Source organism: Cucurbita pepo, chromosome LG12, assembly GCF_002806865.2.
Source record: "Cucurbita pepo subsp. pepo cultivar mu-cu-16 chromosome LG12, ASM280686v2, whole genome shotgun sequence".
In the NCBI taxonomy this organism is placed as follows: Eukaryota; Viridiplantae; Streptophyta; class Magnoliopsida; order Cucurbitales; family Cucurbitaceae; genus Cucurbita; species Cucurbita pepo.
In genome coordinates, this window is record NC_036649.1 from 3,221,826 (window position 1) to 3,247,570 (window position 25,745).

General features: G+C 36.5%; 5 protein-coding genes across 9 annotated transcripts; all 5 read right to left on the reverse strand.

Moving 5' to 3' along the window:
• Positions 1 to 369: 369 nt before the first annotated feature.
• On the reverse strand, positions 370 to 1,816 carry LOC111807724. Its single transcript, XM_023693574.1, has 4 exons — positions 1,501 to 1,816; positions 1,272 to 1,412; positions 745 to 818; positions 370 to 672 (listed from the first exon to the last, which is right to left on the reverse strand). Exons 1-4 carry the CDS (start codon positions 1,802 to 1,804, stop codon positions 463 to 465), a joined length of 729 nt encoding a protein of 242 aa, XP_023549342.1. The 5' UTR covers positions 1,805 to 1,816; the 3' UTR covers positions 370 to 462.
• Positions 1,817 to 4,776: 2,960 nt separating this feature from the next.
• Positions 4,777 to 5,699, reverse strand: LOC111807815. The gene is made up of 3 exons (XM_023693693.1): positions 5,282 to 5,699; positions 5,135 to 5,205; positions 4,777 to 5,052 (listed from the first exon to the last, which is right to left on the reverse strand). Exons 1-3 carry the CDS (start codon positions 5,652 to 5,654, stop codon positions 4,840 to 4,842), a joined length of 657 nt encoding a protein of 218 aa, XP_023549461.1. The 5' UTR covers positions 5,655 to 5,699; the 3' UTR covers positions 4,777 to 4,839.
• A 4,055-nt stretch (positions 5,700 to 9,754) lies between these two features.
• On the reverse strand, positions 9,755 to 12,828 carry LOC111807204 (protein TIC 20-I, chloroplastic-like). 4 transcript variants are annotated; one of them, XM_023692816.1, is made up of 4 exons: positions 12,651 to 12,828; positions 12,368 to 12,405; positions 10,822 to 11,004; positions 9,755 to 10,666 (listed from the first exon to the last, which is right to left on the reverse strand). In XM_023692816.1, the coding sequence occupies exons 3-4, from the start codon at positions 10,991 to 10,993 to the stop codon at positions 10,029 to 10,031; spliced, it is 810 nt and encodes a 269-aa protein (XP_023548584.1). In that variant the 5' UTR covers positions 10,994 to 11,004; positions 12,368 to 12,405; positions 12,651 to 12,828; the 3' UTR covers positions 9,755 to 10,028. The 4 variants fall into 4 exon arrangements, with proteins under 4 accessions (XP_023548584.1, XP_023548580.1, XP_023548581.1 ...); XM_023692812.1 differs by having other exon boundaries at positions 12,537 to 12,828; XM_023692813.1 differs by having other exon boundaries at positions 12,475 to 12,828.
• Positions 12,829 to 17,212: 4,384 nt separating this feature from the next.
• LOC111806339 (caltractin-like) lies at positions 17,213 to 21,479 on the reverse strand. Of its 2 annotated transcripts, none has more exons than XM_023691602.1 (6): positions 21,040 to 21,479; positions 18,751 to 18,840; positions 18,541 to 18,669; positions 18,389 to 18,449; positions 18,187 to 18,311; positions 17,213 to 17,668 (listed from the first exon to the last, which is right to left on the reverse strand). In XM_023691602.1, the coding sequence occupies exons 1-6, from the start codon at positions 21,418 to 21,420 to the stop codon at positions 17,462 to 17,464; spliced, it is 993 nt and encodes a 330-aa protein (XP_023547370.1). In that variant the 5' UTR covers positions 21,421 to 21,479; the 3' UTR covers positions 17,213 to 17,461. The 2 variants fall into 2 exon arrangements, with proteins under 2 accessions (XP_023547370.1, XP_023547371.1); XM_023691603.1 differs by having other exon boundaries at positions 17,213 to 17,743; positions 21,040 to 21,478.
• A 520-nt stretch (positions 21,480 to 21,999) lies between these two features.
• On the reverse strand, positions 22,000 to 22,737 carry LOC111807014 (uncharacterized protein At1g10890-like). The gene has a single exon (XM_023692577.1). It carries the CDS (start codon positions 22,735 to 22,737, stop codon positions 22,000 to 22,002), a length of 738 nt encoding a protein of 245 aa, XP_023548345.1.
• Positions 22,738 to 25,745: the final 3,008 nt, after the last annotated feature.

Consider the following 25,745-nt stretch of genomic DNA (forward strand, 5'->3'; position numbering starts at 1 on the left):
GGCTGGTTTCAACAGAGCAACGATCACCTCCCTCTCTGTGTAGTGCAAAGGATAACGGGCCATGTTAGTCGGATCCAAATTGCCCCTTGGGGTTGGCATTCAACGAACCATCATTTTTTTTTTGTGTTGTTAAAAAAAATCACTAAAATTTAACATGTTAATAGGACTAAGTTATGTTATATTGTTTTATGACACTTTATTGATTGCATGAGCGTGTCAATTCAACGAGCAAATTATATTGAAGGAGAGGTCTAATTTTTCTCGTACTTAAGTGACACGTTCATATGCCGAAATACGTTGATTAAACAATATTCAAATGATCCATTCAACATCGAGAAATTTCGATAAGTGTGTGTAAAATTGAGGATTGTACAACTTTTTTTGAATACTTCATTGAGAGGAAATGAGTATGAAATGGCATCAACATTTTGGCACAAACTAGAGAGGGTTTTCCCATATATATCATTCCCCCGGATTATAGAAATAAGCCACAAATCGATAATACAATCCAAGAGGGAAAATAATTACACCTTTAGTGGTTTGCATTGACTTATATAGCCATACCCTCTTGGATCGATGTGCCATACTATAGAAAGCTTCAATGGGACTGAGATTGATTATAAATTCCATATGATTTGGTGCTGTAATGCCTCCAATAAGACACTCTCCATCCTGCATAACATCAACCCAACCAATTCATTTTCTTTCCTTTCTTCAACTCTTATAATTAAGATTTAATCATACCTCTTGGGTAAGAATCGTCTCTAGCATGATTGCGTAAGAGAATATGACTCGGGTACTCGTTACAATCACGTGAACTGGGACAAGGGCAACAAACTTGTTAGAAACTAGTTATAAATCGAGGAGGAAGGATGAAGAGGTTGATACCCTAATCGACAATGTTTAAGGTTTAGGGTAAATGAGTTTAAATCGAAAGAAAAAGAAGAGGGGTTGATATCGTAATCAAATATTTAGGATTTAGGGTTTAGGGTAAACAAGTTTAAATCCAGAGGAAAGGAAAAATGGGTTGATACCGTAATAGAACATGTGATACTCGGTGATGATTTTAAGGGTTTAGAGTAAACAAGTTTAAATTGAGAGGAAATGAAGAAGGGGTTGATACCGCAATCGAACATCTGAACTCAGCGGAAATATAAGTCAAGAGGGAAGGAAGAAAGGGTTCATACTAGAATCAAAACGTGCATTACTTTGAGACAATGTTTAGGGTAAACTCGTTATAAATCAAGAAGGAAGGAAAGTGGGGTTGATACCGTAATCGAACATGTGATACTCAGTAACAATGTTTACGAACTCTTCTGATTCCAAGCTCACAAACGACGAGAAATCAAAGTCGCCGACCTCCAACGGGTCAAGCGAAGGAATCAATTCGAACTCAACGTCATTAGAAAGACCTTAAAAAAAAAGAAAAAAAAAGCAGTAACACCATAAGAAATGGAATGTAAAGGTAAATAAAGTGAAAGAAGTAAGTAAGTAAGTAACCATTTGGGGCTTGAAATTTGAGTTCGGCGCTTTCAGGGTAAGTGACAGTGAAAGTCAAAGAATTAAACCCAGATTCTTCCATGTCGATCATAAGAGGGAAAAGGTTCTTGACGAAAGTCCATGACTTAAGAAGTTCATTGCACACATATTCGTCAAAGAATTGAGGCCACAAATGGAGGGCTATCACGCCGCCGAGGGCAGGGTATGAGTCCGCCATTATGGCAAACATTTCCCGGGAGAATTTCATGTCCGCCATGTCGTCAGCGCTGGCCACCACCGACGCCGCGTCCACCAGGTCCTGCATTTGGTTAAGAACGAACTTGAATATGATTGGGGTCGCCATTGCTAAACTCGCTGGTTTTCTTGGTTTCTTGGGTTTTGGTTTCTTTCGAGTTTGAACAATTCTTTTGCCTTTTGCTCCTTATATACTAGTGCCTCATTTCAAGAATTGGATCATAATACCATTTTGTATTAGTTTTGGAAAATTTACCTTTTTTTTTTTAATAAAAAAAGTTTTTATATATATATAAAATGCTCGTTGCACAAGACCCCGCCCTCTCACTTTGAGTGCCTTCCTTCGTAGTCAAATCTGATGATACGCTTTGGCGATCTTACCTACCAAATCAAAGGCCTGCTAGGTGATCGAAATCGCTCAGGTCAGTGAGGACTAACTCACCTACTCCAACTCTCTCGTTTTTATCTCGATAAGAGTTTCTTCTATTTCATTCAAAAGGCGACCCGCCGGGCTATAAGATGAGATACTGTTGTTGTACTACTTGACTAGTAATAAAAAGCTTACGTAAAAACGGGAATATATATATACCAAGTTTACTCATAAGTTTTCAAAATATATTCATATAATGTCGTTCATGAAAATTATTGAGAAATTAACTTCGAATCTTTTGGCTTAATCCCTAGGTCTTGTTTAAGTCAGAGGTCAAGTAATGCACTTGATCTACCTCGATTTGTGAAGATAACAAGTTCAAAAATAGGGATAAAGAAGATTGATGGATCCGACATCAGTAGATGCAGATTAAAAGTTATCTTATTAAAAGAATCTTCATGAACACTTGTACGAGTGAAGATGCTATCCAGTTGGCACTCTCCAAAAACATAGTGGAAGCTCAAGAATTGGTAGGCTCTAGGTTGGATCGAGTTTGATGCTATCTAGAAACATAGGGGAAGCTCGAGGATTAGCATACTATGGTTGATCCAGTTGACACTATCCAAAAGCACAATGGAAGCTTAAGTATTGCTAAGCTATATGGTTGAACCAGTTGACACGATAGAAGTGCAATGGAAGCTTTAGGATTGGTAGGCTCTATGGTTGATCTAGTTGATACTATCTGGAAGAGAATTGGAATCTAAAGGATTGAAAGGCTCTTGAGTTGATCTAGTTGACGTTGTTCAGAAGTGTAGTGGAAGCTCAAGAATCAGTAAGCTTTAGGGTTGATTTAGTTGACGTTTTCTAGAGACGGAGTGGAAGCTTAAGGATTGGTAGGCTCTAGGGTTGATCTAGTTGATGTTGCCTAGAAACGTAGTGGAAGCTCAAGAAAAGGTAGGCTCTAAGGTTGATCCAGTTGATGCTGTCTAGAAATGTAGTGAAAACTCAATGATTAGTAGAATCCACGATTTATCCAGTGGATAGTTTGAGAAATGTGGTGTTCAACATTGTCAAGGAGAAGACAACGTTGGATTTGTTGAAGGTATTGTCAAATATGTATGGCAAACTGTAAGACAAGATAGCCAGAAAAATTAAACTCGAGAGTTCAATGAAGACTTCAATATGAATCACGAGTATCAGATTTGAAAGAGCAGTTGTGAGTCAAAATCAGGATAGGTTTGGAGACAAAAAGTTGTAAAGAAGACTTGAAAAATACAGTAAAAAGTTTTTTTTTTTTTTTTTTTTTTTTTTTTTTTTTTTTTTTTTTTTNCAAAGGACTAAGTTTCTTTACAATTTTTTTGTTGTTTAGATTGTGTTTAGAATCATTCAAGCTTGACATGATCAATCTTGCTTGTGGAGTGATTCGAATCTCAAACAAGTGTTCTTGCCATGAGATATTTGATCAACAGGGTAATCCAAATCTTACTTTCTCTTGGAGTGATTCCTTATCACTTTGCTACGAGTCTCGAGAATGTCTGTCAGTGGGATAGTCCATAAGTGGTGCATTGTTTTCCTATTCATTCTAAGACAATGTTTATTTCCAGCAAGTCAGTTATCAAACATTTTGATGCTCGAGTCATCATTGAGACAATACCGAGATTAAGGGAGAGAATATCATAATCCACGATGCAGTTCTATTGTGAACAATGACTAGTTTAAGTAGAAGAGAGTTTCATAACCAGACTATGGAGGCAATAGGTTGTGACCCCCACATGCAAACAAATAAAGCGGTGACACAAAAGTGGCTCCCAAACGATCAAGTGAGGGACAAGACAAGACAAGTGTCATATAGTTGGTGAAGAACCCGATCTATCATTTAAAAACAAAACATATCTGAAGAGAATACCCTTTCACTCGCAAATCCGTGGATGAAGTTGATATATGTTTTGAGAACATAGAAGGTGCATCTAATATAAACGTTGACAAAATGTGTTGATGTTGAGCAAACCTTAGTTAGTCTTTTGTAGCTTCTACAGATAATGCAGTGACTGTATCAATCTTTAAACGGAGAATACTTAGGTTGTGGAGCCTGATGTTTACTTATTAATTAAATTTATCTGTAACTACGGCCGTCGTAGGATTTTCCATTCTAGTGACTCCATGTATATTTCTCTTTGTGTCGACCCTAACACCTATAAAGTATCAAAGATGAATCTAAACCAGATAACTCGCCCATAAAGCTATAAAGCGGTCTATAAATTCCTAAGTTCTTGAAGAATGCATTACAGAAACCATGAGAAAGTAATAGTCTTATGTAACGATCGCCCCTGACTTATAGCTTTTACGCTACTACTATTGTGATGTGAACGGTTTAAATTGGTTTGATCTTTCTCAATTATCTTGATCGAAACAAGAGAACTAGGGTACTGAAACAATAACTCAAAACCAACTTACTTAGAGAATCAAAGTATTCATGTCAAATTTTTAGAAAGAAAACTCAATCCTAGCAGTGGCTATATGGCACTGACGGTTCAGAATTATTAAGAGTAGTCCCATATCAAGAAAAAGATCATCGAAGTAATACTATCTCCATTCGATGATTCATTTTCCGAATTGATCAACGTTGAAACACGTGATTATAACAAATTCAAGAGTAGAACAATTAAAAAAAAAAAAAGAATGTCAAGAAATGGCATTTGATCATAGTTTTGTAAGGCTACACAAACTTTCCCATTTCATTCTTTCCAATCATCAGGAAAATAGGTCACAAATCGAGCATGCAGTCCTAGAGGGGCAGCAATTACACCTTTGGCAGCTTCATCGGACTTGAATAGCCATACCCTTTCAGTTTGACGAACCAAATTGCAGAAAGTATGCATTGGATGAAGAGTGATTATATATTTAATCAAACCCGATTCTTCAATACCTCCAATAACGCATCGGCCACTCTACATGCAATAAATTCCAAATTTTAATAACGACTTGTAAACCCATGATCATTTCCTAACAATCCTCAACAAATAATAATACCTCACGAGTAATAATAGTCTGAAACCTCGTGTACGAGAATTTGACTTGCGAGCTCGTGAGAGTAACAAGAACTGCCACAAACATGAAGAAATTCAAGAACATGTTAGCAACATAAAATGTGTATCTTTTGATTAAAGGGGGTATTACCATAACGATAAAATTCAAAGTCTGTGATTATGTTTATGAACTCTTTTGATTCCAAGGTGACAAAAGTTGAGTAGTCATATGGCCCGATATCCCTCGAACCATTGGTCGGATTTAACTCGAAATCGGCTTCACGTAAACGGGATGGGCCCTCGAATACGAGGTTGGCAAGATTCGGGGCTGTAAAAGAGAAGGACAAGGAAGAGAAGCCGGCTCGGTTGAGATCGGACATGAGAGGGAAGATTTTGTGGATGTTAATCCATGAATAATGAAGATGGTTGCAGGTATAATTTTGGAAGTATGGAGGGCAGAGTTGTATTGCTATGATGCAATCAGTTTCTGGTGAGGCACTGCCCATTATGGACATTTTTTCCATTGAGAATTTGAGATAGGCTATGTCAGTAACGCTGGCGATTACGTACAGTGCTTCGGCTAGCTCATGGGTTTGGTCTAGTATGAAGAAGAACATGATTCTTGGTGTTATTGGGTTCTTGGGGTTCTTGGGGTTCTTGGATTTTGGTTTCTCTAAGTTTAAACAATTCTTTGGTGGGTTTGGCTACTTTTGAATTGGAGGCCGCAGGTTGTGATTTAAACATTCATTTATTGATGTATCGTGCCAAATGTATGAAATTTTTATGACTATTGAGACGTTTTAAAGTAGGACTCAAATGCTATGAGTATATATGTTAGTCGGGGTAGAGGATATTGAAATTAAAACGCTCTCATATCAATTTGTTGAAAAGTAAAATTTGCTCTCATATCAACTTGTAGAAAATAGACCGTCACTCTGAAATCAACTCTGAAACCAACTTGTTTAAATAACTCTCACGAAGCAGCTGAAGAAGGTGTCGAGAGCGGAGAGACAATAAGACAAAGAAATTCTCAAAACTGTTTTCTATTAGACTGTACTTTTAACTCTGACTCTTTTTCTCTCTGCTCTTTGCTTGTAAGGCTAAAAATGACCCTGAGAATCCCACGTTTTCTCATCCATAAAACCACTTCTGACTCAATTTTAAAACCCTATTAGAAACTACTTTCTTTCTTTTTTTCATTTAAGTTTATTCCTAACAGAGAATGTATGTCATGATATTATGGAATTATTGTATGCACTCTGCTATGAAACCCTTCATGCATGCTATGTGTCACAATCGCATTTTTTATGGCAGTGGACTTGCGATTGTGCGGCACTTACTTCTTAACAACGAGTGAGTTAAGTCTATTCGTTATCGTGTCGCCTATGGCCAAGCGACGTATGTTCGAGCCTTTGGTCTGGTTCAAGAAGAAGGTTTTAGAAAACGGGGGCAGAGAGATTTTGAAAGAGAGTTTTGAAAGCAAGATTTGAGAAATTAAAATTTGTGTTATATGGAAATGTAAGCAAAAGGCAACAGCAACGGCTTAGTGCATATAACTATCGGGTAGGGAGATTGTTATAACTATGTGTCACAATCGCATTTTTTATGGCAGTGGACTTGCGATTGTGCGGCACTTACTTCTTAACAACGAGTGAGTTAAGTCTATTCGTTATCGCGTCGCCTATGGCCAAGCGACGTATGTTCGAGCCTTTGGCCTGGTTCAAGAAGAAGGTTTTAGAAAACGGGGGCAGAGAGATTTTGAAAGAGAGTTTTGAAAGCAAGATTTGAGAAATTAAAATTTGTGTTATATGGAAATGTAAGCAAAAGGCAACAGCAACGGCTTAGTGCATATAACTATCGGGTAGGGAGAAGTTGACAACTAGTCATATCCCCCGGTAGAGTACATTTTGAGACATTTTATGTCCGGCAAGCCTAGACATGATTTTTCTGAAACGTCATAGTCATACTTCTGAGAAATACAAAAGTAAAATACTACAACATGGAAAGACATAAAAGGTTTGGCTTGTCATGGGCATGCGGCCATGGGCAACACGCCTTGGACGAGCATGACCGTGACACTATGTGTACACTAAACATAGATTAGTTTCGGTAAGGACGAGTACTTATAAAAATGATTTCATGTTCTATTTCTTCCTTTAGTTCAGCTATGTGAGACTGTAACGACCCAAGCCCACCGCTAGCAAATATTTTCCTTTTCGAGCTTTCCCTCAAAGTTTTTAAGACGCGTCTACTAAGGAGAGGTTTTCACACCCTTATAAAGCGTGTTTCATTCTCCTTCCCAACCGATGTGAGATCTCACAGAGAATCCACGAGCCTATTTGGAAACCTAGGGTCTACAAAAACTTGGGTATTCACCTAATGAGTTTACGTTATGTGCGCGGACCATGTGTGAAAATGTACTATGCATCCATGTCCATTCACTAATGAAATAGAAGTTAGGATAATAGACATGATTTTAAGTCATTTTAAAAAATAAACCATGGTTTTATGTGTTTGTATTTTTTATCCTTAGTAGTGAGGTTAATTACGGACTATTTTAAAAACTTATCCTATTATTAATCATTATTTAAGTACGGACTAGAGACACATGTACAAATTATGGCGTCCACTGAGAAAGCCATAGATCGTTTAGTGTGCCTTTAGTTATGTTTCAATTGTTAGAATAACCTAATAACGTTTTGATTTTTAAACTCCCCTCTATGATTTTAAGTTTAAGATTCTTTAAATCCATGAAAAATTTAGACGTAAAATGTTTTAAAATATCTTTAACTTGAATCAGCTAAGACATACATGAAGTAACAGTATATTTTAAAGAAAAAAGTAGGATCGATATAGTTGGTATTAGAGCTCCAAGCTTAAAGATTCTATAGACTACTTACCATACAAGCTTAAAGTATTTATATATTCTTACCGAAAGCATCTCGTCACCATGAGATATGTCCACTAAAAAATGATAAATTATGTTATGTTGTGAATGTTTGAAATTCCACGTTGAGAACCCTAATTTCCTTTTGTAGGGATAGTGATCATGTTGCCTCATGGTGTGGAAGAGGATGATCATCTATCAAGGACGAGGTAGCGAAGAAAGGAAGTTTGACTCACGAAACTTTGGTGAGTTGGATATCTGTGGCATTTCTAGTTGAGGAACTAGAAGTTTAGTAAATAACACCTGAGCATGTGCCGAGAAAATCATCCAAAACCATCAATTACCAGATAGGCATTCGCCTTCATTACATTATCTGTTGCTAGACTGATGAAGGGAAACTAGAGTTTTTTTTTTTTAAGAGACCCCACAAGTAGAGAATTTAACGAAGTCTGATGAGATGAGTTCACTTGAAAAGAATAAGATGTAGGTGTTGATTGAGTTACATACACGAAAGATAGTTTTATTGAATAAGTGTGTGCTTAGAATCAAGGTTGAAGCTAACGACAAAAAGAGGTTTAAGGCTCGATTAGTAGTTAAATTATTTTCCTTCTATAAAATATTGTTGCATTAGAGAATTTACACCTTGAGCAGCTGCTTTTACATGGAGATACAGATAAAGGAGATTTATATGCATCAATCAAAAGAGTTTGTAGTTCCAGATAGGAATACCTGATGTGCAAATTCAAATAGGAGCTTATATGGAATGAAAAAAAGGACCAAGACAGTAGTACAAGAAGTTTGACTCCTTCATAAGCAACAGTGATTTTCATTGGAGTGAAAAGGATTAGTGTTTCTACTTCAATAAATACACTGATTCTATGTGTTTCTACTTTTATATGCAGATGATAAATTAATTGATGATATATTAATTGTAGTATCCAGTACGAGGGAGACAAACAATTTGAAGACAAAGATGAAGTAGTACATAAATAAGATGTTGTCCGAATTCAAGGCTGCTCTTTGTCATCCCAAGATAGTTGAGAACGTGATCACATGACATTAGTTCCATATGTTTATGCAATTAGGAGTTTGATGTATGTTATGGTCTACACTAGACTTGATATAACATATGCAGCGAGAATTGTTTACAGGTACATGGAAAAACTCGAGAAAAAAAATTGGGAAGCTGTGAACTGACTTTGATGTTGATCTTAGTGGAGATGTAGATTTTTGCAAGAGCACATCTTGATTCATCTATACCATAGATGAAATAACAATGAGTTTGGATGTTTATGATTCAGAATTATTTTATTTTTCTCTTTCATCTACTGAGGCGGAGTACCTGGCCATAAGCCTAGCCATAGTTGAACATGGAACGAAGATGGATTATCTTCTAGATACAATGCGAGAAGGTTCAGACAATCTGAGTGTTATATAGTTGGTGCCTATTATTCAAAGTCAAACACAAAAAAAAACAATATCATTTCACTCACCTTTGCTACTTGTTTTAGATTTCAATGGACGTTTCAGCATAACCAATTTACAAAGGTTGATCATTTCAATATCTGGGCAATTCTTTGTCCAACATTATTGTATTCAAACTAGCATAATCAATCCGAGTGTCACTACGACTAGACGAACCGACCAATCTACACCAAACTACACCAAACGACACCTCAACTAAAAGATGGGTCACTGAATATAGCAATACTGTAACGAACAATGAAAACTAAGCTGGAAAAAGAACCAAAAAATGTATAAGGTGAATGTTAAAGAGCAAAGGCAATGAGTCTAAGAGAAGAAACAAACAATAAAGCAGTGAAGAGACTTACCCTCAAAAGGCGGCAAGGATAAATTTCCATCTTTACTTCGCCCACAAGCTCATCAACAAAATGCAAATAGAGTTCAGAATGTTTGAGGTTCATTTCCGACTGCACTTTACAAGGGCAGTAACAAAAGTACATGTCCATATCACAGTCTACTCGCACCGAGACTATAAACCGAAGAGTTCTTAATCGTATGGAATTTGGATGTAGGCTGCATCACAGAAGAAAGGGATATCGGCATACATGCCTGCAAGGGCACAGCGAACGGCTTCCAAAACCGTGAATAGGTAAGCGAACGATACGGCTGTCCAAAAGTGCATCCCTACTTTACCCCAATAGACTGCAAGGGGCATCCAACGGCTCACTGTACCAATCACTTGCAGGGCAATCTCCAACAACATGCCCATGACTACGTGAAATCTAAAGAAGTGTGGCCATTCCTTACGTCTTACAATTCCTAGATAGGCAATAAAGAAATATGCAATCAAGAACCAAGTTGGTAGTTGTCCAAGGGCTTCGAGAAATGGATATGTCAAGAATTCGAAGTCCTCCAGGAACGGGTGTAGGTGGTACGCTGTTTCAGAGTACATCCAAGTTTCGTGAAAGGGCATTAGATAGGGTAAGCATGCCAATGTCCTCCACCACCATTTTGGTTTAGTGGTCATCGGAGGGAAACGATAACTCGTAGGGATATCTTTGGCTGCCCGTGGTGTCATGCCAACATTTCTTTTCCTTGGTAACCTTGGGATTGTATGTAGCAAGCCACCTAGATCCCCGCTTAAGAAATGGGAAGATCCAGCACCTAGTTTTAAGGGAAAGACACCTACATTTGAAAAATAATGGATTACTTCAAGAAGCAATGGTCACAAAAGTCAGACAGTAATTTCTTTACATTTACGTCTCCACCACAGTTATAGTTGTTTCAATAAAAAGATCAAATAAAAGATGAATAAAGATTGTGAAAGGCTTCGTATGCACCTCTATAGCGACATGTTTGATGCTCTAAATGAGGTTCCCTTGAACTTCTAATGCTAGCAGCAGCATGCATACTGCAATCAGGACTACGTGAGATCGCAGAACGGTTAGGAATAGACAACCTGGAATTTGAGAAGAAGAAGCCAGTGGGTGTGGTGCATCCATTGAGAATCATATCGAAGTTACCTGTTTAAGCAACATCATTGCAGAGTGTAAAGAACAAAGCCGCATGAAAAACAAAGGGAACAATGCTTATGTTCTTAAGTCCAATTTAATTTTCTTTTTTGAATTCTTTATTTACAATTTTTTTGGTATTTTCATCAACATCGATATTGAAAACGTTCATTAAAAATGAACTAGGAATCGTTCTGATTAGAAAAGTTCTTATCCCCAATTCTCAAGGATCATTCTCATCTTAGTAACTCTCTTATCTAACAAATGGCTCTACTTTCTTAAACAAACTTGATAATAGTAATACTTGACTCAGTGAGCAAGAACTTTTAAATACTTTCACCCATGGTTTATTTATATTGGTCTATTTATAATGCAAGTTGTATCAATTTTCACCAACAGCATACAACATACATCACATCATGCTCTCACAACAAATATGAAAACAAGTAAATATATGTGACATATTCAGCTCATGAATCATAATCATCTCGTCCACAATATTCACGTCATGCATGCCTATCCTTGAACTCAAGTTCTAACAAACTCTCGAACATCAGTGAGTTCTCATAGCTCTTTCTAGCTCTTTCTAACTCCATTCAATCTTTTCCACATCTTTGAGATTTACTCTTGCAAGACACATTGACTCCTGATCATTTATACCGAAATCCTCAACACTTCTCTACAAAACGCAACGTTCAACCCTCGACCATTTACACCCAGGGCCGCAATGCTTATCTAAAAGCTCATCACACCGGCTCTTGAGTGTTTATACCCAAGGCCTTGTTACTCCTCTTATCCAATATTGGCATGTTGACTCCCGACCATATATACTTCAGGCCTTGACACCCAAAAGTGACACGCCAATCCTTAACAATTCATACTTGAGGCCTGATATCCACTTACTTTCCTCAACACAATACCAACCGTCAATCATTTATATCCAAAGCCCAGACATTGTCCTCATTTTTAAGGTCTTCTAACCCTCCCTCACTAATCAGTCTCCCAAATTCTCATGTATGCACATTCTAACATGCTTTCTGAGCCATATTTCTGAAAATTAACAACATGAACCTGCTTCCGACATAAGCATCATACTATCATATAATTTCAGAAAATTTCAACATCCAACATGTCCATCATCACAAGCATCATACTATGATAGTATATCATATAATTACAGCATAATTATACTTACCAGAACCCACAACAGTTTATAATCGCATACAAATTAAATTTTATAGATCATAAAAATAACAAGGAACAGAATTCACAAGTAAGAACTACTTTACGTTATAAAGCGCTACTATAAGAAATTGTAGACAAGATTTCAAGGTTAAAGTTCCGTTTTAAACCTTAATCGACAGCTATTTCTTACCCAATGTCAACCTTAAACTTGAATCGAGCAGTCCGAACCTATATACAAAAAACTTCCAATAGTTAGAATCAGAATTAATACACTTAGTAAACTCGTAAAGAGCCCACCCACTATCCAAGGCTTTAGTCTTTGCTGGAATGTGTTCGAACAGGTTCGAACTAAATCTCACTTTTACAGGTTATGGGGAATCCGATTTGAGGCATTCGGGTTGTGGGTTGCTGCCGAATGTCACCTCGGAAGAGAAATCAGTGGACGTGCGTTCGTCGAAGGACCAGCTGCTGACCTGTGCGTTGCGGCTCGTGATAGGTGCTCGCGCCAGAGAAGAAAACTTCTCAAGTCCGTCGCCGGCGGCTGGGTCACTGGTCGGAGGACCAGCTGCTAACGTCGAAGAAGGAGACTGGCTGGTGACGGATTTCTGCGAAAATGGGTAGCGACTGAAGATAAACCTAAGGGCAGAAGAAAAGAGGGGATAGGGTTTTTTAAAAAATAAAAATAAAAAATAAAAAATAAAATAATTAATTATTAACTCATGTTAAAATTCACTTTAAACTCAACTTCACAAACATTTAGAAATATCTAATTTAAAAAATTATTTGAATTTAAAAAAATAAAATTTCTATGATTAAATAATTTGTTATCAAACATTCAATTAAAATCTTCTTATCTAAAAGTTTAAAATTTTAATTTATCTTTTAAATTTCTAATGAACCATTTCTCGAGACTTGAAATGACATAAATAACTTTGGCCTAGTTACAAATTACGGATTTCCACAATGGTATGATATTATCCACTTTGAGCATAAGCTCTCACAGATCTCTACAATGTTATGATACTATCCACTTTAAGCATATGCTCTTATCGCTTTGATTTAGGCTTCCACATCTTGATTATAAACCCATGATCATTCTAAGTCAATGTGGGATTTTACAGAAGCAAGGTCGAGTTAAATGATTTAGCCTAGTATAGAGCCAAATCGATTAAGGTTGCAGACAATTGAACATGCACGCACGAGCTGCATGTGTGGCCGAACAAGATTAAATTTCAAATGAACAATGTTTGGTTGACAAAAACAAACCTCGCCTAAGGTTCAACGAAGCTACAAAGCGGGGGATGAAAAATGTATATAGAACTTGAGTTTCCCTTAAGATTGATTTGTTATAAGCGTGTCAAGATCATAACGCTACACAATTGAATTAAATAAATGCAGTAAAAGAAAAAAAATAATCAAAAGAGGAGGGAGTTTAGTTTAAATAAATAAATGAAAATTTTATCAATTAGTTGGTTCATGAATTCCCCACCAGCTTAAACCAACCCGAATTTATTATTAATTATGAAATATATATGTTTTTGTTTGCTATACAATTATATATACATATATTTATTTAATTTCATATTTTTTTATTATTTTTAAAAATTATTTTTTTAACCATTTATAGGGTAATTTTTAAAAATATATTTTAAAATTGAGTTTCAAAATTTAATTAAATGTTTGCTCAACTAAAAAAAATTATAGTTGGGTCGAGTTCGGTTTATTATTTAACGAGAGTTGTTTAGATTGAAAAACTTTACAACTTAAACAATGAGATCAGGTCTAAAAAATGTCCAACGTACATAAATTAAGCCTTCCACAATCCTTATTAATCTTGCAAATTGCTAGAGATGGTACTTAGCATCTACAACTATACAAACCCGTTCGTCAAAAAAATAGAAAATGTGTTCAATTGAGACTGAATTAAAATGTTTATCGCTCTAAGACCATAATAAAATTGGATCGATGACTAAATTGAAACATTTAAGATCAGACTGCATCAAGACGTGGGAGAGAAACGGATAGGTTGAATATTACATAGGGGCTGGAAACTAAATTGAAGATAAATGGACATGAATGGATATAAATACCCTATTTGGACTTTTCCTTTTTTAGGTAGAGGTTTCCACACCCACTCGTAAATATCCTCTTCGTTGACACTCGTTCCTTTTCTCTAATCGATGTGGGACCCCTCAATTCACCCCCTTCGTGGACTAACGTCTTTGCTGGCACACCACTTTTATGTCCACCCCTTTGAGACTCAGCCTCCTCACTGGCACATCAGTTGGATCCTGACTCTGATACCATTTGTAACGGTCCAAACTCACCGCTAGTAGATATTGTTCTTTTCTTTTTAGACTTTTTCGACGTTCCAAATTGAATTACATATGATGATTAAGTTGCTAACTACAAACCCAATGAATTAAATGCATTGAATGTCATGGGGACTCCACTTTAAAGCTTAGAACAAGTAAGTTTCAACCGCCATCTTTAATGCTCAAAATAATGGAGATAATAACCCCTTCAGCTTTTGGTGTTCTATGAGAGAGTTTCCAAACGCCAATTAAGAAGAGAAACAGAGAGAGAGAGAGGCAAAGAAGATGGGGAATTGGATTGGAAAGAGAAGAGTGATACACCCAATTGAAGGCCACCAAGGACTGAGAAGCTGTTCGAGGCCTTTAAGGATCAAAGTAGTGATGACTCGAAACCAGCTGAAGGAGCTCATGGCTATGGCTGACCTCAGTTTATGTGATGATTTAGCCACCTTGATCTTGCAAGAATGCTGCCGAGGTAAATTCGATGCTCGTCTTCTCACTTCTGTTTGAAGGATTCGAATTTCTAATTTCTTTATCGAAAATAAACTTACTGTTTATACTTGATTTTGCTTAAGATTATGATTTGTATAATCCGTACTCTCGAGGGTAAATTTGAGATATTTGTTTATATATTCAATAGGATTGTTGTCCACCAATCGCTTGAATTTGAGAATGTTTGCTTAATCCACCATACCTAAATGGTATGAAAGTTATCATATGGTAAGAGACTGAAGAGAGATTTATTCTCTATCTCGATCCATGCCCCAACCTCGCCAAATACATATATACGTACATATACGTGTATAAAATTGAAATTTGAATTTTTAGAAATTATATTTTTAATTAAGAAATACTATTGAGTTTATTAGGGTATTTATTTTTTTTAATAGAAATTATATTAAAAAATAGGAATTAAAATTAATATATATATTTTTAAAAAATATACAAAAAGATGGAGAAAATTCTCCATGGAAATCCGATCCCTACGATTTTTTCATGGGGAATCTCAGCCTCGATCTTGACAGGAGATTGAAATCAGAGCAGAGACAGAGAGACCGGGGATAGGGACATTGATAAACCATGCTAACAATATATCATGTATGTTAACCATGAAAAATATGTTCATTATACGTATACATGTATCATAGAAATGCTATGATATGAAAAAAAATGAAGGTATAATTTGCATCATAAGTATATGTCATGATTTGATATTATAGGACCTCATGCATTATGTATGTTACATGCATCGAGATATTTCTCCGTTATGATGAGTATGGACGTGACAATACAATATTTATGTATGCCATGATATTATGTGGGCTCCTTTCCCTCGGTGGCTTTCACAACGTGAGCGTGCGCTAGTTGGAGGCCATACCCAAGGATACGTATACGAACCCCCTTGGTGGGTCTATATGTGCACGTGTGTGCTGAGTATAGAAGTATTACATATCCAATCTTATACGGACTAAAAAGTAAAGTTCAATGCTATGATATTTTTATGAAATGATAGGTCACACCATGATTAGGACACCATACGAAAAAAATGGTAAATATTTGAATGAATGTTGTTAACGAGCCAGACTTACAATGATCTTATTTGATAGAGATCATTTAACAATCAACCCAGATTAAAAAAAAAAAATAATAAAAATAAAAATAAAAAAGGAAAGAAAAAGGTATGTAACCTCTTCATTTCTATCCGAAAAAAACAGAATTACCCTTAAAAAAATTTCTAGGTAAAAGTTATTTTTACAAAAAATGTTCGTCACCATAAACTTCCTGTTGCACTGACTTAACCCACATAAAAAGTAATGTTATTGTTTCGAGACCNCTTCATTTCTATCCGAAAAAAACAGAATTACCCTTAAAAAAATTTCTAGGTAAAAGTTATTTTTACAAAAAATGTTCGTCACCATAAACTTCCTGTTGCACTGACTTAACCCACATAAAAAGTAATGTTATTGTTTCGAGACCTGACTTAACCCACATAAAAAGTAATGTTATTGTTTCGAGACCATTTCAGTACGTTGATCTTCACCAAGCTTTGGATTGAGTTGGATTATTTAGCTTTGGAGGGTAGAACTAATTTTTCGACCGAGAATTAAAATTTCAAACTAATAACTGTGTCAACTTAAAACCCAAAAATTCCTAAAATTCCATAGATGAATTGTTTGAGATTTTATAGCTATTTCGATTAAAGAAATTATTTCTAAACAAGTAGAAAGTAGTAGAGAAAGATTTATATCGATCTTTATATTTAAAGAAATCTCACACACGTGTAAAAAGTTGTGCGTTTAACAATTTTAAAACAAAATTATAGTAGAGGGTCCACGAAAGTATCCACAATTCCTACCAATCCAATTCTAAAGTATGGTCAAAGCTAATCACTATAAGTCAAATGATCGGTATCGAAAAAGCAGAGATCATTGAGAGAAAATGAGTTCAAATTTGTATTTTATATCTCATTCAACTGAAAAAAGAAGGTAGTTGTGAGATCCCATGTCCGTTGGAGAGAGGAACAAAATATTGTTTATAAGGATGAAGAAACCTCTCCCTAGTATTGGCATTTTAAAACTTTGAAGCTGATGGCGATACATAACGAACCAAAGCGGACAATACTTGTTAGCGATAGGTTTGAGCTGTTACAGTAATAAACCTTCAAAACCGACGCAAGAATGAAAGATCTTGCAGATTCAGCATTCCAAAACATTCAATCATAAATAAGTGCCCTCTAACCATATTAACCAAAATAGTAGTAAACCAAATGAACCAAGAAACCAGTATAGCAGGAATATCACAATCTAGGACCCATGACAATGCCAAATGCAATCATACATCTTTTCCCTGGGTATCAAAATTGAAAGACAGATCTCGAAGATTGAAACACATGGGATCAGAATTTCACAATTACGACAACAAGTTTAAATGCTCTACAATACCTGGGATTTCAACAAAATCATGCCCCCTCATCTTATGATGATCGTTGGAGCTTTGTCCTCCAAAAAGAAAATTTTGATGCTCTGTGCAACAAACCTCATAATTTGCTTATGAATGATTGGATAAAGCATGCCTCCTTTTGATTGTTCTAGAAAAAAGCAGGGGGAGAGACAATCGATATTGCCATCCTCTTCCATTCTTCCTATATCCATCCTCCTCCGCACATTGGTCGTCATCTGCGTCGGTCATGTAATGGACTCCTTTATCATGTTACATCGACTAGCAATTCTTCGAAAGTCATCCATACTTAACTGTGATGGAAACGAAAATGGACACGTAATCTCGGAAAGGATGATCAAACAAAGCTTAATTCAAACAAGATATGTTGGACATGATGGTAGATAAAAGTAGCTATATTTACTGACGGAAACAAGCCACAAACCTTCACAAGTAACTGGTAACAAAATTTTCCTTCAGAAAAATATTTCAGTAATTTGAGATATAAACATACAAAGGTTCTCATGTCCATCATTGTCTTTGACGTCAAGATGTCTTTTTCTAAGCAAGTCAACTAAATATGTATCATGTCCTATCCCCGTTGAGTTTGATGGTATTGTTAAAAATTTCGAATCTTGAACGAAACAATCGAGAACATATATCTCAGACTCGAAAACTATACGAAGATTACAATTCATCTTATAAAGAGAGAATGGAATTGAAATATGAAAAGAGAGCGTGAATCCAAGAAACTAACCTTGGCATCTCCATCACTGTCAAAGCAATTAATCATATCCTCTAATTCTTTAACAGACCAAGTAAAATCATGAACAGCTGCCACTCTTTTGAGGTCACTTACAGTAATGCTCCCTTTCCATGATTCTATTAGCCAAGTTCACCAGGTCAGTAGTAAAACTTACTTTAAAGTGCATTAATATCATACCAGATATATAAAATACCATCAAAACAATAGAAGTTCATGATAAGTTCATCCTCGTTCATCTGCATCCGACTAGTGGACTGCAGTTCAGATGTGAAGAAAAAGAATTAAGAGAAAAGATGAATAAAGGATCACTAAGGCTATAATACTACGTTATGAGTAAAAGGCTACCAATCCTTTTCTCTTCATCCCTCCTCCCATTTCCTGATTCTTCACATTTTTCCTTCTAACATTTTCAACAGGACCTTGCACCTGTGCATCAGAGGTTTCACCAGAATCCTGTAGCGAAAGTTTGATCGCCTGCTTGGGAAGTCATATGATATGTTAGCCTGTTTGTGCTGTCTTGAATTACAAAGTACTGATGGAATATTATGAATCTACCTGTTGTAATGCATCATCATCTTCATCATTTAAGTTATTTGATTTTTCGACAGAAGATTTCCTTTTTGCTTTTGAACCACTATTCTTTCCCTGAAATAAAATTTGAACAATTTTCAGACTGCACGAATTAGAATGTGCTAGATAGATGAAATTCACATTTTGTACGTAAAAATACAGGCAGAAAGCTTTCATCTATAATATATATCCCCATTTAACTAAAAAGGTTTTGCTCGGAAATGAAGCTAGAAACAATGCATCGTTTTCCGACGACAAGTAGGTTTTTTTTTTATTTTGGGAAACGAAGAAGGCTTTCATCTATAAATTGAAAGAAAAAGTACGCAAAAGATGGAGGGAGATAAGCTATAGCCCATGGTTTAGTCAAAGAAGTACAAAAATAATTCCCCTTCGACTTCATAATCTATCTATGAGTAACAGTTTTACCTCGGGGAACAGTCTAGTATGAAGGCGTCGAGCTAGAAACAAACCATTTGACCAATCCATTCACTAAAGGAATTTTTAGAAATCCTACTGTTTTACACCAGGAAAAAACACCAATGGAAAGCTTAAGGTGCATGAAACAAGACATTCCTCCTTTGTACTATATTCATTTCATAGTGCTGATGCTGTTAAGACTTGAAGCCCAAAAGAACACTCCCAACTGTTTTAGGAATTTTTAACACAGCCAGCTAGTTCTCTGTCAATTACCTGAGACTGAGGAATCTGGAGTCAAATTGCAAGAACTTGACTGTACATAAGCCAGAACTCTTAGCAACCATTTTGTATGTCATTTCTCTCAACTGGTAAACAAAAGGGATACTCATCAAGACTAGCCCACACCACAATTTCTTGATAGAATATAAGTTCAGATCAAATTGTTCCCCATTTCAGCAACTCAAATTATATTACAGCATACAATTGACAGTGACATATTTCTCCATGACTGGAAGGTGTTCTTGTGATTAGCTCTTCATGAGGGGGTTCTCTTTCTACAACCCTTAGGTTGTTTTTTCCTTTTTTGCTATTAATGTTATCCTCTGGTTTCTTATAAAAAAGAAAGAGAAAAAGGCAATAGCATATAAGCTATAACCGAGGAAATTTCCTGCACAAAAATGCAAGCTCCCTCCTCTTTCCAATGGGTTGGAACTACTCAAAACACACGATCTCTGTTGACAGGAAATCTTACTCCATTGAGGTGATGAAAATTACGAAGAAAGTTAAGCATGGATTATCAAATATGAACAAGATAATATGATTTTTCCTTCACCCTCCACTGGGGAACCATGTCCTGGTTAGTTGACTATTACAAGCTATTATGGGTTGAAAAGCTTTCAAACAAGAGGCATTCGTAGGCCGAGATTACCAAATTGGATGCAAATGAGGTACAAACAGAATCTTGGTTCCATCTTGAGAAAACAAAAAGCGCTAGTCATCATTTCTCTACTTGATATACGACTTTCCTTCGTAGGAAGGGAACGAGAGCTAGTACTGCTCCATCAATCCCTTCCAACCAAAGAAAGAAACTCTTTGATCTAAAGACAGAGACCAAACAAGACTTCTTTGTTACAATCATGCTGGTGGGTCTGAACAATGTTTTTGGCATACTTGATTTGGTAATCCACCAAAAACCTCAAAAGAAAGAATACAAAGGCCAATGGAAGACTCCCAAAAACCTAGATGTATCCTCCACAAACCCAGAAAGCCCTCTTATCTACTTCTTCAATCCCCCCTCCCGCCCCTTTGATCTATTTCTCATTCTTTTCATTTAAAATTGAACCAAAATTTGTTTGACTTTTTTTTCTTTCAAAGAAAAAACAAAACAACTAAAAATCTCCTTCAAGCTCTAATTCTTTTCCAAAGCTTCTGATACCATTTTCACTCTAGCATCAATAGGTTCTTCCCCAATTCTGAAGGGAGAAAGGCTCCTTCAACTCCTTGGCCAAGACTTATATTTTCCACTTCACTTAAATGAAACAATGAAGCCAACTCTCCACTCAAAGCCTTAATTACTGAGATAAAAGGTGACACTGAGTTCATCTTTTCATCATACCAATGAATAATGTCTTCTTTTTTAAAAACATATATACTCTCAGCATTTATATCCATCTTTGATGGATATTACAGACATAGAAACAGGCAAATTGTTAAATATTCGACTTAAGGATCCCAACAGGGAATTAACAGTGAATCAACCTAAGGAACATTGCTGAATCATGAACAATGCAGCGACCAACAAATTAATTTTTGTACAATGGTAAAAGTACACAATGACAGAAAATGGAGAGAGATTACCTTCATTCCACGAGACCTAGAAACTTTCCCACTTCCAAAACCTTCATCCCCTTCCTCCGAGTCATCATCTTCAGAATTCGAAGAATCCTCGGCAGGATTATAATCTTCATCGAACTTACGCTTCCCCTTTCTATCAATCTTCCTCAGAGTCTTGGAAGAATCCATAAATGAGGTCGCCAATTTGGCCAATCCAAGGGCTTCCATTCTCTTCCTGTTCTCGGCGATTCTAGAAAGCCTCTGTTTCTCATACTCCGGCGTATCCTTGACGTCTCCGCCACTGATGGAACCTCTGGGCGTCTTCTTTGTGTCAGTGCTTGAAGAATTAGGAGCTTCCTTGCGCTCGGAATCAGACATTGGAGTGTCGTGTTGGGCACGAGTCATAAGCAGCACCCTGCGCTCGGGCTTCGTTAATGGGTCATGGTAGTTCGGATGAAAGGATCCATTTGAAATGTATATATTTATTGTTAGGAACACAAGGAAGCTCGAAAGATTAGAAGAATTAGAAGAAATCTCTCGTAATAAAATTGGCTATTCGACTAAATCTGATATCACTAAATCAAATATAATCCAAATAACTAAATCAAATCTAATCCTAACCATCCCTCCCTTTTAACCCGAAGACAAATAGTAATCAGTTTATATCTACGAAAATTACAACAGAACGTCATTAATTCCCATGTGTCATTTCTGTTTATTGCTCCAGATCCATGGCTTGGCTTCGTTTCTCACTCTTCAATGCGTCTTTAAAGTTTACAGGTTCAGTAGTGGTAAACATGGTTGAGCTTCATCATCTTCAACAATCTTTTCCTATTGCATAGTCTCTCATCCAAACAGGTGGTCTCTTATTCCTTGCCTTATTCGAGCTAGGAGAGCTTGTTTCAGCCAAAGAGCTAGAGGAAATATTTTCTTCTGCAGTATTTTCATCTGCCGCTTCTATATCATTATTTTTATCTACCGCTTCTACATGAGTCTATAAGCTTTTGACTCTTCACTAACTCCCAGCAAAACATAACTCAAACTCTTATCATCTAGCTTAGTTCTCCGAGCTGTCTCCTCTTTTTGTCTCTGAATCAACTCGAGCTCACAATATTGTTCTTCTTCCTTCCACTGTAGCTCCAGAACTAATCGTCGCTGAGCTTTTTCTACCATTCTCCTATTCTCTTCCAGCATTTTATCTAGCTCTTCTCTCTCTTTCCGTGCTTGTTCTTCTTTTTGTCTTGTAGCAGTAAGAGCGGCTTCTTTCTCTTTCTCAAGCTGCACATCAACATCATCAAACAACTTCTTGCGACCTTCATCTATTCGTCTCTGTATTTCTAATTTAGTCTCTTCAGAGTTTAACCTTTCTTCAACATTCTTTTGAATTAGTTCTTCCATCATTCTAGCTGCATCTTCTTCTAACTTCTTCAACTCTGCTTCGTGCCTTTTCTTCTCTTCTTCCTCCTTCTTAAGCTTCTCTATGGAATGATTCTGGTCAGTGGATGCACGACTAGGACTGGAACTGGACAATTTGGGGAAAGGAGATAACGAGGAAGATCTACTTCTGCGTAGGCGGCTGAGGGAACTTGAACGGCTGCTTCTCCTAGAACGGGTAGTGGAATGATAGGGGGAAGAACTTGGGTCCCTTCTGCTTCTTCGACTATGGCGATAGGAATTGGAGCGGTGAGTGTACGATAGAGACCTTGAACCACTTCTTCCCATAAGTTTCAACTGAGTTTGAACGACTGCTACAGGCTGAGATATAGCATGCAGTACGAACATTCGATTCAAAGACATCTTTGTCTCCATGATTAAGCCTCTCTTAGGATGAAACACCTTACACGTTCTATTTTGAAACAAAAAGGTAACCCCCTTTGCTTCCAATTTACCAATACTCAACAAATTGTTCCTCAGGTCTGGCACATAGAACACTCTTGTGATTATCATTATGGTTCCATTCACTTGCAGCCGTACATTACCCTTTTCGGTTACAACCATGCTTGAGTGGTTGCCCAGCTTCACTGAATCTCTGAAACTTCCATCAAAATCTAAAAAATATTCCTTCTTCCCACACATATGATTGCTACATCCCGAGTCAATGAACCACATATCTTCTCTATTGGCCGTATTCATATTCACGTAAGCCATCAGCGACATCTCTTCTTGAGTCTCTGCATAGTTTGTCTCCTTCTCCTTGCTTTGACATTCCAATTGAAAATGTCCTAGCTTGTGACAGTTATAGCACTCCACTGTGACCTTGTTGAAGGTTTGTTTACCTCGTCTGGTATTGCTTTGACATTCCCATTAAAAATGTCCTAGCTTGTGACAATTATAGCACTCCACTGTGGCCTTAGGTTTGTCTGCCTCGTCCCCTTCCTCTGGCCCTAAAGCTTCCACGACCTTAACTCCTTCCTCCAGCAGACTGCACAAATGAACTCTCCATCGACATACTTTTATTATGACACACGTAGAAGACTGCTGCTTCTAGTTTTAACTAGTTTAGGACATGACTCTGATACCAAATGTTAGGAATAGAAAAAGAAAAATCTCTCATCTATTGAAGAATGAAATTGGCTATTATATAGCGTTACAGAATCAAATTCGAAATGACTAAATCTGGTATGACTAAATCAAATATAATTCAAATAACTAAATCAAATCTAATCCTAACAATTATCGAGTCCTTGGGTTCATTTTAGGAACTTATCTCTTCCACCATTCCATGACATAAGTCTAAGATTGTTAGATAAACTGTTGGGTTTTATGTCCTAAAACTCATAGTTTGTAAACAAAAACATATTCTATTTTCAATAAAGTTATTATTATTGTTTATTCAGTAAAGATTGTTATTGAATAAAGTGAAATTTACGATCATTAATCTGAATCCAATAAACTAAGAACACTCTGGCTATAGTATGATTACTTGAACTATATGTATAGACATAAGAGTGGATCAAGTTCAAGTATATAGTCAAAATGATCTATAGTATAAGGATAAGGCTGAGTACCTTATTCTGGGGACACTATGGATGCGGCCCACTTTTGTATATGATATAAACAATGTGATCACTAAATTGTACATGTGGAGACATGTGAGTGGGGGCGTCCTATGCAATGAGTATTGCATAAGATCGGACCATGAAGAAAACCACTCTCACTTTATAATGTCGTTTACTGTTGAGACTGATTTTCTTTTCATTCGATAACCTAGGTAACTCGGTTTTAATCCTGAGCTAACCATGAACTCCTGTTTATTCGGAATTATCCTTAGATTTGCATGGGTGAGAGTGGCTCTAGTTCGCCGACTCAACAGGCCTCCCATTTCAGGGGTAAGACTGGGTGAATGGCTGGGGACGTGGGGTGCAAGACGGAATTCACTCCTACCCACTTTTAGGGATAGAAGAAAGGTAGTTCCCTTAAGCACTGACTCCAGGTCTTGAACAAGGGGCCCCACCCTCTCATTGGCCTGAGAGGGATTCGGTTTACTGGTTGGACCACAAACCAATTGTTCATTAGAGGATCAGTGAGACATAAGGAACAAGAAGTAACTTCAGGGGTAAAACGGTAAATTGACCCAGCTCTAGTTACGAACAACCTGTGAAGGATCGACTTACTAATCATGGTTATATCAGATGGACAGAAATATATCTATAGTGAGGGGAGTGCAACTACTAGGCTATAGTGGAGTGTCCTAGTAGTTAACGAATGTTGGTTAACCAGGTTAATGAGTTTAATCGGTTAATCTTGAATCGTTGGAGCCCATGATCTATAGGTCCATTAGGTCCCTCTGCTAGCTCATATCGGACTAAACCATAGAACAGTGTGACGAGTGAGTTCGAAGTGTTCGAATTCAAATTAGGGAATATGCGTTACATATATACGATATATTTAACCGCAATTTTATTTTATTTACGAAATAAGCGAAAAGAGAGAATCTGAGATATTTAAATAAGATTTAAATATCTTAATCAATTATGTGTCGGAATTGACTGGGATTGGCATTTGAATTAATATTAAATATTAATTAAATAGTTTAATTAATTATTTAATGTTACTTTAATTTGAAATTCATTATTCAAATTAATTGTTGAATTAAAATGAAGAAAGTCAAAATGTTGACTTTCATCTAATTAAAATGAAGAAAGTCAAAATGTTGACTTTCATCTAATGGAAAAATCATGTTAGTGGAATTTTGAGGTGTCAAAATTTGGTTTAACCAAACTTGCATGTTTGCCAAATAAACCCCACAAGTTTGAGTGGAATTTTGAGTGTCAAAATTTGGTTAACTCAAACATGCATGCTTGCCACATAATCTCAAACATTTGAGTGGAATTTTAAGTGTCAAGATTTGGTGATCTCAAGTTTGCATGAACATGCAAACTTGACTCTTTAAATAGAGTGATCATGATACTTGGAAGGGATTCTTCATCTTGATGAAAAACCTCTCACAAGCACTCTCTTTCACGTATACAAAATCCCTCCCAAGTTTAGTCACTCACCGGATTCCACAATCCCGTTCTAAGGCCGGAGAATAGTGGAGAAGACACTAGTGGTGGTTCGAAACCGGTTCGTGAGGAAAAAGAAGTTTGAACTACAAAAGGTTAGTATCTAAACTAATTAAGTTTTAATACTTATGAACATGCTAGTTATATACTATAATTAATGTTCTTAAAGTGCCTAAGATCCAAATTGCTTCCGCATGTGTTATATTAACACTATCATAAACATGA

Coding starts and splice junctions, on each gene's coding strand:
- LOC111807724 (XM_023693574.1), bottom strand. CDS start 1,804: ATGCAGGACCTGGTGGACGCGGCGTCGGTGGTGGCCAGCGCTGACGAC. Junction 819..1,271: donor GTATCACATGTTCGATTACG/GTATCAACCCCA, acceptor CCCTTGTCCCAG/TTCACGTGATTGTAACGAGT. Junction 673..744: donor AGACGATTCTTACCCAAGAG/GTATGATTAAAT, acceptor GATGTTATGCAG/GATGGAGAGTGTCTTATTGG.
- LOC111807815 (XM_023693693.1), bottom strand. CDS start 5,654: ATGGAAAAAATGTCCATAATGGGCAGTGCCTCACCAGAAACTGATTGC. Junction 5,206..5,281: donor CTTTGAATTTTATCGTTATG/GTAATACCCCCT, acceptor TGTTTGTGGCAG/TTCTTGTTACTCTCACGAGC. Junction 5,053..5,134: donor AGACTATTATTACTCGTGAG/GTATTATTATTT, acceptor TATTGCATGTAG/AGTGGCCGATGCGTTATTGG.
- LOC111807204 (XM_023692816.1), bottom strand. CDS start 10,993: ATGATTCTCAATGGATGCACCACACCCACTGGCTTCTTCTTCTCAAAT. Junction 10,667..10,821: donor TCAAACATGTCGCTATAGAG/GTGCATACGAAG, acceptor TTTCAAATGTAG/GTGTCTTTCCCTTAAAACTA.
- LOC111806339 (XM_023691602.1), bottom strand. CDS start 21,420: ATGACTCGTGCCCAACACGACACTCCAATGTCTGATTCCGAGCGCAAG. Junction 18,841..21,039: donor CTAGGTCTCGTGGAATGAAG/GTAATCTCTCTC, acceptor ATTTTATTTCAG/GGAAAGAATAGTGGTTCAAA. Junction 18,450..18,540: donor GGATGAAGAGAAAAGGATTG/GTAGCCTTTTAC, acceptor TCTGAACTGCAG/TCCACTAGTCGGATGCAGAT.
- LOC111807014 (XM_023692577.1), bottom strand. CDS start 22,737: ATGGGAAGAAGTGGTTCAAGGTCTCTATCGTACACTCACCGCTCCAAT.